The sequence below is a fragment of the Gymnoscopelus braueri genome (genome assembly GCF_963280865.1).
Source record: "Gymnoscopelus braueri genome assembly, chromosome: 8".
Classification (NCBI taxonomy): Eukaryota; Metazoa; Chordata; class Actinopteri; order Myctophiformes; family Myctophidae; genus Gymnoscopelus; species Gymnoscopelus braueri.
The window spans coordinates 7103245-7117419 of record NC_137609.1 but is presented as its reverse complement, the minus strand read 5'-3'; the positions used below and the strand labels follow the sequence as shown (position 1 = coordinate 7117419).

Here is a 14175-nt window from a genome sequence, read left to right as displayed (position 1 = left end):
AAAATGCCACTTTTGATAACCACTTGAATCCCCAGCATCCCTATTCTGGGGGGGAACGTTCGCCAAATATAGCCGATCTACAAGCTCCCAATCGCAACGCGACGCTTGTAGATCATTTTTGCAAATCGATTTGTGTAGAGTGAAAAAAGAGCGTACCAAATGCGCTCTTTACTGGTCCGTTTTATCAAGTAAAGAGGGTTTAAGTGGGACTGAATTTGCAGCTCAACTAAAGCTAACTCATCCTAGTGTATGATGGAGGACAATTATTCTGAACGTTTTTTTTATCACGATAAATGATAATAACGATTATCGTTCTATCCCCCCTAGTGTGTGTGTGTGTGCGTGTGTGCGTGATTTGGTGCACGTGCGCATGTGCGTCGTGCACGTAAGAGACAGGAGACTATATATTCTGTCAGAGTTTCAATTGTCTATGCACTCAAGATGGCTGTGTCTGTCTTTCTCTCTGTCTCTCTGTCTGTCTCTCTGTCTGTCTGTCTGTCTCTCTGTCTGTCTCTCTCTGTCTCTCTCTCTGTCTCTCTCTCTCTGCCTCTCTCTCTCTCTTGCTCTCCCTTTTTATGAGACATGCTTAAACAAACCTCTCCTCCAACAACAGTAAGGAGGTGAAGGACCACACCCCCTCGTCAAGACGGCTTCCATCTTCTTTTTTTATTACATTTTTTTTTAATTCATTTAAATTGTTGTATCTTTGTCCACCCTTGTCCCTTTTCCGTTGTTTTTGAGAATTGCATGCAGAGAATTTAGCATATGAGGTTTCTCTTTTTGTTGTCGTTTTATTATTGTCATTATTGTTATTATCATAATCACAATAATCTGAGCTGCTTTTAAGTAAATTCCTCGCAATAAGTCTGATTGTTGGATCCCATAACGCCAGTCTCTGTCACCGAGGTTCACTTCTCGTGTTTCGGCCTCGCTGAACGCTCCACGACTCTGAATCTTAACGACACTAACCCTCACCTTTAGGGTAGAGAGACCGCCCAGGAAAACGAATGGTCCCAGGTTCGATCCCTGGCTGTATGTCAAGGTATCCATGAGCAAGACACTTAACCCCAAACTGCTCCCCTCCCTCCCCCAAGCGCTCATCAGAACCATCTGAGCAGCCATCAGCTTGGATGAAGCTGGAATCTGAATCCCCACTTCTTTCCTGTCCTTAACGGAAGGAGAGGCGATGGCAAAGAAGAGTTGCAACAGGAGTGGAAAAAAAAGAAAAGCTTGATGGCATAACAATGAGATAACAGGGAGTTCGTTATGGCGTCCCGGTCGGTTCCGTGTCATGATGTCATCACACGGAGACGGTCGTCAGGTGATCAGGATGCGAGGCGTAGTGAGACGGACGGGGGGGATCAGATCGTGTGCGCGATGGACGGTCTGCAGACGTCGCCGTCCGTCAAAGTCCTACTACTACTTAGTACTTATACCTACCGCATCTTCTGTTCGGTATACTCCATGGATCGCTCGATCCCCTGACCAAGCGGAAGTGTTTGGAAAATTAAAAAATAACTCTCACGTTTAGCCCTCTTTTGATTGGTCAGGAAGTTGCAAAGAACCGGCCCGGTGGCTAGGATAGGCTAGCCACCGGACCGAGAGACACTAGAGATCTGTGTTTCAAATATGCGTACTGTACTGTACGCTAAATGCAGTGGTTCTCAACCTTTTCAGGGCCCACTTGAAAATCTTGAAAGCATTCGCGGCCCACCCATCTGACCACAGATGGGTGGGCCACGTTTATGTTAATGATCAATCAATCGATTGTGTTCCGGCTTGGATCAGTGGGAACCTATACTGTCCTTTATTGGTATCACTTTTCAACATAAATGTTATATCAACATTCAAATCATAGTGTTTTACCAATTATTTGGGGGCCCACTTTGCAACTCCCTCGCGGCCCACCAGTGGGCCCCCGACCCACAGGTTGAGAACCACAGCTAAATGGATTCTCTGATCTCGTAAACGCACGGTAGTTGGCGAGAGAGAGAAGAAGAAGAACGGCATGATGGGAGATGTTTACAGCGGCTTCCTCTGGTGCGTACTGAACATCCCCAGCCCACCTACCGCCCCCTGGTGGTGGGATGAGACCACCACCACCCTGCTGGGTCCACTCGCTTTCTCTCTCTCTCTCTCTCTCTCTCTGTATTCTCCATCCCGCCTCATTGAACCGGAATATGCGTTAGATATTTCTCTGTCAAACGTATCTACAAGCTCACAGCGTGTTGCTTCGCGCGACGCGCTGTGAGCTCGTTGCACTTGTTGTTGTTGCACCCGTTGCACTTTAGAACGGCTCATTTAGAGACAAATCAAAACAAAAACGTAAACCCCGCTTTAAAAGTGGTTAATTATTCATTAACTAATTACACGTCTGGGAGTGGACTCACATCGTCATTGTCTCTCATGGTGTCTCTCTCTCTTCTTTTGGTATCGTTTGTTGACGGAAATTCACTGGACCCCCCCCCCCTCCTCCTCCTCCTCCCCTCACCAATCCTCCCCATGTCTCTTCTGATGTCTCTGTGCACCGTTGAGGTGCACATGTCTCTCTCTCCTCTCTTGTCTCGTCTGTCTCTTGTGTTTTAAGTCAAAGCGCTGCTGACAGACAAGGCAGGCTGGCTGGCTGGCTGGCTGTGGGCATGGGGGGTGGTGGAGGTGATGGGTGGTGGGTGGTGGCTGTGTCGGCGTAGTAGGGCGTGGGAGAGGGGTAGGTAGGTAGGTAGGGTGGGTTGGGTTGGGTGGGGGTGGTGGTTGCAGCATCACAGCCTCTCCCGGGTGGGGATCCAGATATAAGGCCCCGATTGTTCCTCGATCACCGTCTTCACTTTGTGGTAGACCTCCTCGAAGCTGTCGCCTTCCACCACGGCTGGATGGAGAGATAGAGGGGGAGAGGGAGGAAGAGAGAGAGAGAGAGAGAGAGAGAGAGAGAGAGAGAGAGAGAGAGAGAGAGAGAGAGAGAGAATATATCTCTTTACGGACAAAGATAAATAGCAGATCCTGACCAAATACAGACTGAGTGACCACAGTCTAGCTGTAGAGAAAGGACGACACAAGAAGTCCTGGCTACCTCCAGAGTGTGTGTTCACTGTACCACACTGAGATGCACGTTCTCTTAAAATGTGACAAATATACTAAACACACGAGCAGAATAATTCAAGAAATTTGAGTTGTTAATTCCAAACTTTACAGAGCAAGAAATGACAATAATTCCAAACTTTACAGAGCAAGATGACAATAATAACAAACAACAAATTATATTAGGAGAGGCCAATAAAAGCCCATTTGAATTAAATTGAATTGATTGAGGTGTGTTTGAAGTGTGTCTGCCAAGTCCTGAGATGTTGATCTGAACTCTGCACCTTTGTAAACCAATGCATGCGTGCCATTACGCACAAATCTATTCTCCAATTTGTTGTAACATTTTCACGATCAAATCAAAAACACTGGTGAGTTTATGCACACATAAGCGATACAAGGTTGTATAATAGCCATCCCTCTGCATTCAAATTAACTTTTCTGACGCATTCAACCTAACGAAGAGTGACTCAGCAAACCTAAGCGATTAAAGCGCCGCCGACTGTGAAGTTAATCATTGTGAATCAGCAAAAGGTTTCTAAAACAGAGGATGACATTTCAAAGTCAGGGAGAAAAGAGAAAGTTTGGGGGTAAGACGTGATGTATAATGTAAAGTTTGAAATTGCATTTTCAGCTATTACCCTAATTGTTTTCACCATACCCCCACAACAAGAATCCCTATCAAATGATGTGTATTAACGGTGGGGTAAAGTTGATAACATCCTGTTTACCTTTGACCGCAACCCCCCCCCCCCCCCGGTCAAAGGTTGTGTCGTGTAGTGGTTCTCAAACATTTTCATGTCAAGGACCTCCAAATTGATATACTTGGCTGCGGAGCCCCAAATGAAACGATTTTGTGCCAGACCCCATAAGATTTGTGTTGTCAAAATGGTTATTATACATTTCTCACAATTCTTGAGAAAAAAATAGTTGATCTACAAGCTCACAACGTGTCACGATGCGAAGCGTTGTGAGCTTGTAGTACAGCTATTTTCAAACAACCGAAATGTTAAACAGGGTTTAAGTGGTTAAAAACCACCTCAAGGACCCCTGGGGGTTTTGGTGGAGGCCAGAGAGAAGTGTTTTACCTGAGAAGCACTCTAGGAAGTCTTGTTCTAGTTTCAGAGCTCTGTCCATGCCTTTCCTGGCCTGCTCCTCTGTTAAGCGAGTGTTGATTTCTCTGCAACGATATCACACGCACGCACGCGCGCGCGCACACACACACACACACACACACACACACACACACACACACACACACACACACACACACACACACACACACACACACACACACACACACACACACACACACACACACACACACACACACACAGTTTGAACCAGTTGAACCTACACATGCGTGTGACAAATGGTAGACTGCAGATATTATGTGTACAGTAATGAATGTAATAGAATAGAATACATACAGGACATTCTCCAGGGACTTGGGCCGGACAAATATGGCGATAGGGTGGAGCTGTGCGGCCTGCAGTCTGCGCACGGCGTTGGCTGATACATCCAGGATGCAGTGTTTACCCTGCTGCTCACACACGCACACGCACACGCACACGCACACGCGCACACACACACACACACACACACACACACACACACACACACACACACACACAAGACCAGGAAGGAGGTTAATAATTTATATTGCTGTTGTCGAGCAGAAACCTTTTATTTCAATATTCTAACTTTTTGCTTTTTTTTTGTTAATACCCTACTTCAGCATATTATAGCGTCACACAAAATCATCAAAAATAGCAGATCCACAACGAAGCGACGCATTTTTTGAGCTTGAAGATCTGCTATTTTTGCTATTTTTTAATTTGAATCCCGAAAAGGAACAGTTTTGGACATACAAGGTTTCCAGCCAACAAGCGACAATATGATATTCATATTCTATAGGAACGTCATGAATACTAATGTTATCATATGGTCACAGTATAGTTTTTATCTTTATAGAGGTCTTAATTTATTACCAGTCATGACCTTATCCTTCTAATAAAAGTTGTTATGATAAATTGCGCTTTTCCCCCCCTTCATATTAACCTATAGAATAGCATACCCTGTAATACTCTTGAGTATGTGAAAGTACACAACGTGACAGTACTCACATACAGCAAAAGATACATGCAGTGATTTTTGAATATCCAAAGACATCTAAAATGACCGAGATGCGTTGTTCCCGCATAGAATGGGTTAAGGTCATGTTGCAAGAGATTCCAAGAACCTGGTGCCCCGATCAGTGGTGTAAAGTAACTAAGTACATTTACTCAAGTACTGTACTTAAGTACAATTTTTAGGTACTTTTACTTTACCGGAGTATTTCCAATTGTCTATACTTTTACTTCTACTCCACTACATCTCAGAGGCAAATATTGTACTTTTACTCCACTACAATTATTTGAAACTTTAGTTACTAGTTACTTTGCAGATATAAATCATTACATTATAAAACATACATTAACCACTTTAGCCCTATTTTATACCTAAGCTATTTGAAAATAGCCGATCTACAAGCTCACAACGCGTCGCATCGCGCCGCGTTGTGAGCTTGTAGATCTGCTATTTTCAAGTACTTTAGTACTTTTACTTTTGGTACATTTTGATACCAATACTTTTGTACTTTTACTCAAGTAAATTTTGAATTCCGGACTTTTTTTACTTGTAACAAAGTACTTCTACATTGCAGTACTGATACTTTTACTTAAGTAAAACATTTGAGTACTTTTTCCACCACTGGCCCCGATACTGAAAGCAGGTCTTTCCATGCAGGTCAGATCTGGCACGAAGCACCTATAATAGAACCAAGCCATTCACTACTACTAGAGCGAGTTGAAATGTGACTCGCTCTAGTCAATCCACATTGTTGCGCTCTTATAATAGCTTCTCAGAGGTTAATGCACAGATAAACACTTGGATAAATCAATAGTTAAAATGTCAAATGCTTCAGGAGCAGCGGTCAGCATGCCAGCTTGTGATGGATTTTGGTCAATATTCTATTTTTTGCCATGGACACACATAATGAGCGGTGAATAATATTACCAGAAACACCAACTTTTCGCGGCCCATCCATTTACGGCTTCTGTGTTAAAGCAGCACTATGTAACTTTTTAACAGCTATATAGCATATTATGTCCCACAAAATGATAAAGTAAAATGTTTAAGCAATAACAAACATCCTTCCATAAAATGTACAGTATAGACGCAGGGGGGGTCCCTGCTAGGGGCTTGACTACTATGTGGGGGAGACAATGAGTTTCATCCAGGCATTTGCTCTTTGGGCCCTATCTTGCCTTACCCCTTATGCCTAAACTTATTAGCCATATTTTACTATTTTGAAAAACATTTTAAAATAGTTCAACTAGCCGATCTACATCGACACATTGTGAGCTTGTAGATCGGCTATTTGAACTATTTAAAAATGTTTTTCAAAATAGTAAAAAAAATGCAAAAATGTTTAGGGATAAGGGATAAGGCGACAAACCCCCAAGAGAAGATTCCCTATTTATCGATTGTTTCACCTGGGGACCGCCCACCCCTTACATACTGTGTCAGTCACACTGTTGTGTGCAGCTACTTTATAGTTTTTGCTAAAATGGCCATTCAGGTTGAGTAACGTCATTAGCTATTCCATATAATGATGTCATCAAGGAATGACATCACAACATCGTCATCACATCCAATATAATTGTCCTTTTAAATGTTTTTATTTTATTTTCCAACACAACTCCCTTCAGAAACTTTTAGCAACAACTTGCCCTGCCTTCTAACAACCTCTTCTGTACATTAGTTGCGCTGATTCACAAAGTGGTGCTGGTGTGTGAAATGTTTCACTGGACGATACATCTGAAAGCAGGACATTACCCCTGCGCTGCTGTGGGTGTCGGACACAAGGTGTACTCATTTGGAGGATACGGTAACGAGAACGGTGATCAGATTGAAGTCCACATATTCAACACTGTGTCTCTGCGCTGCAGGAAGTTGCCCCCATGGACAAATGGAAGAGGAGAACATCACCTTGAGGTTCCCTGCATTCGCTGGGGCCACACAGCTGTTCTGGTAGAAGATATTGTCTACATCTGGGGGGGGAAACCTTACTGTAACGTGCTTTATTCATTTGATGTTGACAACCACAGATGGTCCAAGCCCAATATTGCTGGTACTGTTCCGAAGCCGAGAGACGACCACTCGGCCTGTGTCTTGAGGAAGGTCATGTATATCTTTGGAGGATTCCCCAGGCTGACATGCACTAATGACATCTACAAGCTGGACACCACCACAATGGTCTGGTCTTTAATTAACACCAGAGGCAAAGCACCACCTGCTTCATCATGTCACTCTACCACCATCATCGGGACAAAGATGTTTGTATTTGGGGGCGAAGGGAAGCACAACAACCTCAGAGTGTTTGACACAGAGACCAACTGCTGGCTGAGCATGCCTTCTGCACAGCTTCTTCCAGGTGGACGCTGTGGTCATTCAGCCTTTGCCTACAATGGAGAGCTGTACATCTTTGGTATCAAAAACTTGTCGGGCTTCAATGATCTGTGGAAATTCAATCCACAGACCTTCTCATGGAAGAAGGTTGAGCCCAAAGGGAAAGTCCCGTGTGGGATATCTTGGATTGTTCGTTGTTGTATGGTGGGCGATCGCATCATCCTCTTTGGAGGATTCCTCACACCTAATGACCTGTACATCTTAGATTTAAGTCCTAATCTGAAGATGTTATGCAAGCTAGCAGTTATTCAGTACGGTGTGGAGCATTCTGAACTCCCACACGACATCAGATGGGAACTGGCTGTCATGACCGCCAACACTAAACCATAACAGCCCTATACAAAGAGATGCAAACTGTGATCCCACTATTAACACATTGAGTGCCAAAACCGGAGATCTACGGGAGGAGAATTTTTTATTTCTATTTTTTTTCCCCACGTGGGGCGCTCTAACGCAACTTTGGAATGATCCGCGGACCCTGTAAATGGAAAGGACGGATGTTATGCACTCGGTGCCGCGCTATGAGCTTGTAGATCTGCTATTTCTGAATAGCCCAAAGTATAAAATAATGGCTCTAGCTAAAATCTGAAATGACATAGATGCGGATTGAATGAGTTAAAGGGTTAAAATGACTTATTTCTATCCATTACACACCCTATGAAGCATTGAATTCATGGATATTTTTTCGTTTTTGGCTCATTTCTAAGGCAATAATTTGATGATAATGATAAAGATGCTTATATATCCGGTAGGAGACACAAAGGAGACTCTTGGAGTCTCTGCCGGTAATCAAATCATTGGCTTAGGAATGCGCCAAAAACTGAAAAATCTCCACAAATTCAAGGTTTCATGGGGTGTGTAATTGATAGAAAATACGTTTAATTTTTTTGGGTGAACTACTCCTTTAAGGCAGTGGTGCTGAGAGATTAGTCCCTATACCTGCTCGGCGACCTCGCGGACACTCTGGACGCTGGTGCCGTACAGGTGGCTGTTGTACTGTCCCGCCTCGATGAAGCGGTGGCTCTGGATGTCCTTCTCCATCTGCTCCCTGGACGACACGAAGTGGTAGTCCCGCCCATCCACCTCGTACTCCCTCTTAGGCCGCGTGGTGTCTGCGTGGAACACAATGCACAATTACATCTCACGTCTGACACGTTTTGTCAGATCCTAAGTCTTAATCTGCAATCTGTGAAACAGCATGAAGTGGAGTGGACTCCTCTCTACTCTAGTGCTACGGACAATATGTATAATTATTGTCGTTCTGAACCTACTGCATGTTCTTGCTGTTCGTAGAAATTGCAGATTGAGGCTTTGAAATGTGCTTTTATGAAATATCTGTTTCTGTAACATGCATTATGTTGCTAATTGGACCAATTCAAACACTCTTCAAACATTTTTTATTCTATTGGTAGTTTGACCACTTAAAATACTCTTTCATCTTGGAATTACTAATAACTGAAAATAGCCTATCTACAAACTCACTACTGAGCTTGTATGGACTTTTTTTGGTGTGAAACATGCTTTAATGGAAGACATGCTGGAATCCAAATGACACGACACCGTTCAGTCAACCAACCATTCAGTCAATTGAGCCATCAGAGAATCATTTTTTTTTTCTTTCATTCATTCAATCTGGATGTTAAAATACTTACGGGGGACACAAGATCCAAACTTGTCAGGGAACTCAGACAGCAGGTCGTCATTTACCCTGTCCTTCACCGGACCTAGTATTATGATAGGCCTCGCATAATGTACTGTAGAGAGAGAGAGAGAGAGAGAGAGAGAGAGAGAGAGAGAGAGAGAGAGAGAGAGAGAATTCAGATAAGTGAGGGAGAGATTCTGTAAGAGTAACTTTGTAACACAACCCGCAACTACCAATATTAACAAGCGACTTTACAGAAAAACAAGCCCAAAGTCGCTTATAATAAGCGGACATGGCAACCCTGGTGACACAGTGAGTTGTGTGACTGTCTTGAGTTCGGTTAGGGGAGAGAGATGAACTAATCACTGAGGAGGAACTACCTCTACTTCTACTCCGGCGAACGTCCATCTCAGAAAAGCAGCCGCAGTGGGAGCACTTTCAGCCTGGATAATGAAGTGAAACCTTAATGTAAATTCAGGCTGAGTGTCAGGCTATAGGGGCCCTCAGCCCTCCAGGGGCCCCAGCCCACACACACAAGAATCTGCTGGAGTTTGGGGCTAACTATGGACAGGGTACTTTTTATAGTTATACAGTATGGCAAAACATGCATAATCACATTTTCGGGGTGAGTTGTTTAACTTGGCACCTGTCATGTCAGAGCAGTTGCCCTGAATACGAACCCGTTGCATTCGTCAACAAAACATTTTTAAAGTAGTAGTTGAACGGACAAAAGTTGGAGAATGTTTTCAGTGTCTCGCTATAATACAGTAAAAATCCCTTCATATTTTGGTTATAGCTTGAGACATTTATTTGTTGGATTTTTCTGGATTGGCGGTGAGAGGCTTGTTATAGCAGATCTATATTTAGACATGGAACACTATACATGAATACATAATGAGCTCTGGGCTGACGCGCTGACTTTAACTTGCATTTTCTTCAAAATGGAACAGTAAAAAGTCTTTGTACAGTTCTGTTTTTGTGAGAATGCCCTGAATAGGGAGGGTTTGTGGTATAGCTGAGAGAGGGGGTCTCCATGGATGGATGCTGCTGTGTCCAGGGGCCTCCTCAGCGCCTCAATCCATCCCTGATATCCTTGCTGTCGGGCAGAAACCTCTTATCTCCATATTCTAACTTTTGGTGTTTTTTTTTGAAAATCAACGGCCTACTTGATGATACTACAGCGTCAGGGCTGTATTAGCCATTGGGCCGCCGTGGTCGTGGCCCAGGGGCCCTTGGCTCTCAGGGGCCCTTCAGGGGAACTGGGCCGCATGCACGGCCATCGACAATTTACTAAAATGAAATGTATAGCTTAATCAATATCAAATGTGTGGGCCCCTCCTCTGTATTTACATCAGTGATTCTCGCTGGATTTGAGGCCCTCCCATATATGATGGAATATGATTAAGGATTTCATATCATACTCACCATACCTGTAACTTTCACTAGCCCCCCCCCCCCCCACAAAAATAAATAAACGTTTTTGCAACAAAAAAAAGAGAAAACAAACAAAATATCCCCCCAAAAAAATCCCCAAAAATGTTTTTGTAGGGGGGGCCCTAAACAATTGCCGGCCCAGGGACCTGTGCGGGGGTTAATCCATCCCTGTACAGCGTCACACAAAAAGCATCAAAAGTAACAGATCTGCAAGCTTGAAACGCGACGCGAAGCGGCGCGTTTCAAGCTTGTAGACTTGTAGAGCTTGTAGACTTGTAGAGCTTGTAGACTTTTGATGCTTTTGAATTCGAATCCTGAAATGTAACAGTTTTGGACATATGAGGTTTCCACCAGACAGAGACGATATGAAATCCGTGAGATAAATATCTTAAGAAAAGAATGTGATTATTTTTTCTCCTAACCTTCCACTTGTGTGACGGTCTCGTAGCTGTGAGCGGTGTCATCTCTCCCTGAGGACAAGCACATAAAAAAACACATCGTTCTTTATTAGTGTCATCAAAACGACTTTCAACTGCAGGCTTTGCCTCGCTATACTCACCGTTACTGACATGGTCGTCTTACTGTTCATTGTTAGTGACTGCAGAAGCTTCTAGCTGGTGCAGAGAGCAGTCTATATGGCTGTGTCCCAAATCACTCCCTATATATACACTCACTATATAGCAGTGGTGTGTTCTGGGTTCTTTCGGAGGGCATACGATAATCATTCCCTGCACGACATGCACGTACGTGCTGGTCATTGGATGAAATGTTTAGTGGTGGTAAAAGTACTCCCATGTTTTACTTAAGTAAAAAGTATCAATAAGCTGAAATGCAGAAATAGCCTACTCTGTTGCAAGTAAGAGTCTGGAATTCAAAATGTAAAAGTACAAAAGTATTGGTATAAAAATATACTTAAAGTACCAAAAGTAAAAGTGCTCATTGTGCAGAATGTCCCATTTCAGAAGTTCAAAATGTATAAAAAACTAATTTGAAAATAGCAGATCTACAAGCTCATTGTGAGCTTGCAGATCGGCTATTTTCAAATGGCCGAAATATATATGGGGCTGAAGTAGATAGTGTGTTTTGTACTAATTATCCAAATCTACATAGTAACTAGTACCTAAAGTTTTCAAATAATTGTAGTGGAGTAAAAAGTACAAAATGTGTCCCCTAAGATGTAGTGGAGTAGAAGTTAAAGTACTGCAAATTGGAAATACTCCAGTAAAAAATACCTCAAAATGTTACTTAAGTACAGTACTGTACTTGAGTGAATGTACTTAGTTACTTTACACCACTGATGGTTAGTAGAGGGCTACGCTTTGTTTCAAAACAATTCTGCATGTCATACTATAGCGTAACACGGTAGAACACGCCACTGCTATATAGTGTTTGTTTGATTGATTGATATCTTATATATTGATGATTAAATAAAAACATATGTCACATGTATCATACATATGACCCACTATAATCAAAAGGATAACCCCAAAAAGCTTCCAGCTTGTTTCCATTGTGGTCCTAGTATGATGAGGTGTGTATGAGGTCATGATGTAGTGTGGTGCTGGTGAGTGCATGACATGTATGGAGCTCATGATGTGATAATGTGTCCCTGGGCACATATCATATGAAGAAGTCTCTGAGTGTAGTGTACATACATTATTACAATATACCATCTACAATATCCATACAAAAGTCCTAACAAAAGAATGCATATATCTTTTTAAAAAATAGGTTTTTCACTAAAAAAAACACATCTCAGGAACCACATTGTCTACTACAACAGCTTCTATAGTGCTGCTGAGCCAACTCTTTACAGAGGACTTAAAGAAGAAGTTCACCCAAAATACGACTTGTTTTCTATCAATGACATACCCCATGAAGCATTGAACTCATGGATATTTTTTAGTTTTTGTCGCATTCCTAAGCCAATAATTTGATAACTGGCGGAAAGATGCTAATGTATCCGGTAGGAGACTCAAATGCAGGTCTTTTAAGTCTCCTATCGGAGAGACCGCCGGTCATCAAATTATTGGTTTAGAAATGCGATAAAAACTAAAAAAATCTCCATGAATTCAATGCTTCATGGGGTGTGTAATTGATAGGAAATAAGTCATTTTTTTGGTAAAATACTCCTTTAAAGGTGACATACTCCTTTTTGTAATAGTGTCTAACTGTATTGTGATCCATTATTATATCCTATATAGTGGACATGAAAAGCATGGCACAACCGCTGGTCACTGTCTCAAATCCTACATACCATCATGCACTGCGCTGAAAGAAAAATGTTGATGTCGATTTTACTTGTGACCAGGGCAGTGTCCCAAGTGGTTTTCTTTCTTTTTTTCCCTCTTTTTTTTTCTCCCACAGATGAGTTCACTATATAGTCTCCTACATAGAACTGCCTATATAGGCAGTAGGGAGTATAGTGAATGAGTGAGAGATTAAGTGATTAAAGTAGTAGTTGGTCTATGGTCCACTCATTACCTCACTTTTCAGCAAGGAAAACCAAAGTGTCCCGAGTGTTCATTTAAAGGGACTACACCATGAATTTGAACTTTTCCTTCTTTTTTGTGTGTTTTTGGTCTCCCTTCTATCCCCTATCCCTATTTTTGGGGATCTCTTCTTTCCCCAAAAATGCCCCAGTTTCACTCAGGCTTTCACAGCATATCTGGGGTTTTCTGTAAATTGGTCTCAAAACAGACCAAACTGATTTTCACAGGAACGTGACGTCACGTTCGGTACAATCCCTCCCGTTTTTTCAGTTTTTACTTTTTCCACACAGAACCAGGAGATAACATGCATACAAACTGGCTCAATAGCGCCCCGTGCCAAACAGGACAATGTGGTATTGCAGGTGAAAGTGCTTTATAAGCCAGAGAGAAGTTAGTTGGAATGAGTATATCTGAGGCTTGATTTAGGCTCAAACCTTTTGAAGAACGTTTGAGGGACATAAACAATACGATATTAAATATATATATATTTTTTTTAATTCATTGTGTAGATCCTTTAACTCTGAGAGTGTACAAATGTGTTGCATTTGTTGTGATTGAGAGTGTATACGCGCAACGATTTTTAAGTGTGTACAAATGCAATCAAAGAGTGTACAAATGCCACCACATGTTGCCTTTGGTTGCCTTTGTACACTCTCTGAGTTATAAATGGATACTTTACCAGTGATCATTTGAACTGCATGCCTACAGCTGGACTTTCAGACAAACTGCCAACTCACCTTGAGAGCCCAAACTGTCCCGATTATGGTCCTGCAACACAGAAGAACCCAGAGACTTATATTAGACTGAGACAAGAGTGACGAGAACGTTCAGCTTCCAAACGATTCTAATGGGAGGGATACTTACCCTCTCTTTGGTGTTGCAGCGAGACCACTCTTTCCTCTCTACCCTGAAGACATCACACATAAAGTAAAAAGATGCATTAAAGCCTCAGACAAGGAGAGATATAACGGCGATGATGGCAAGGTGTAAATATAATGAGAGTCCCCGCGCACTGCACTC

The 14175-nt window shown here is 42.5% G+C and overlaps 1 protein-coding gene across 1 annotated transcript in view; it reads right to left on the bottom strand.

Annotated features, from left to right (window-relative positions):
* Positions 1–2737: 2737 nt before the first annotated feature.
* dlg4a (discs, large homolog 4a) overlaps positions 2738–14175 on the bottom strand; it is a gene marked incomplete at its 5' end in the record, with an annotated part of 196190 nt that continues 184752 nt past the window's right edge. Inside the window, 8 exons of the mRNA XM_080435830.1 lie at positions 2738–2866; positions 4164–4255; positions 4506–4615; positions 8527–8699; positions 9240–9341; positions 11086–11133; positions 13893–13923; positions 14020–14062. Of these exons, the coding sequence (XP_080291956.1) occupies positions 2760–2866; positions 4164–4255; positions 4506–4615; positions 8527–8699; positions 9240–9341; positions 11086–11133; positions 13893–13923; positions 14020–14062 (706 nt within the window). The 3' untranslated portion in view covers positions 2738–2759. The remainder of the gene's footprint in view (positions 2867–4163; positions 4256–4505; positions 4616–8526; positions 8700–9239; positions 9342–11085; positions 11134–13892; positions 13924–14019; positions 14063–14175) is intronic.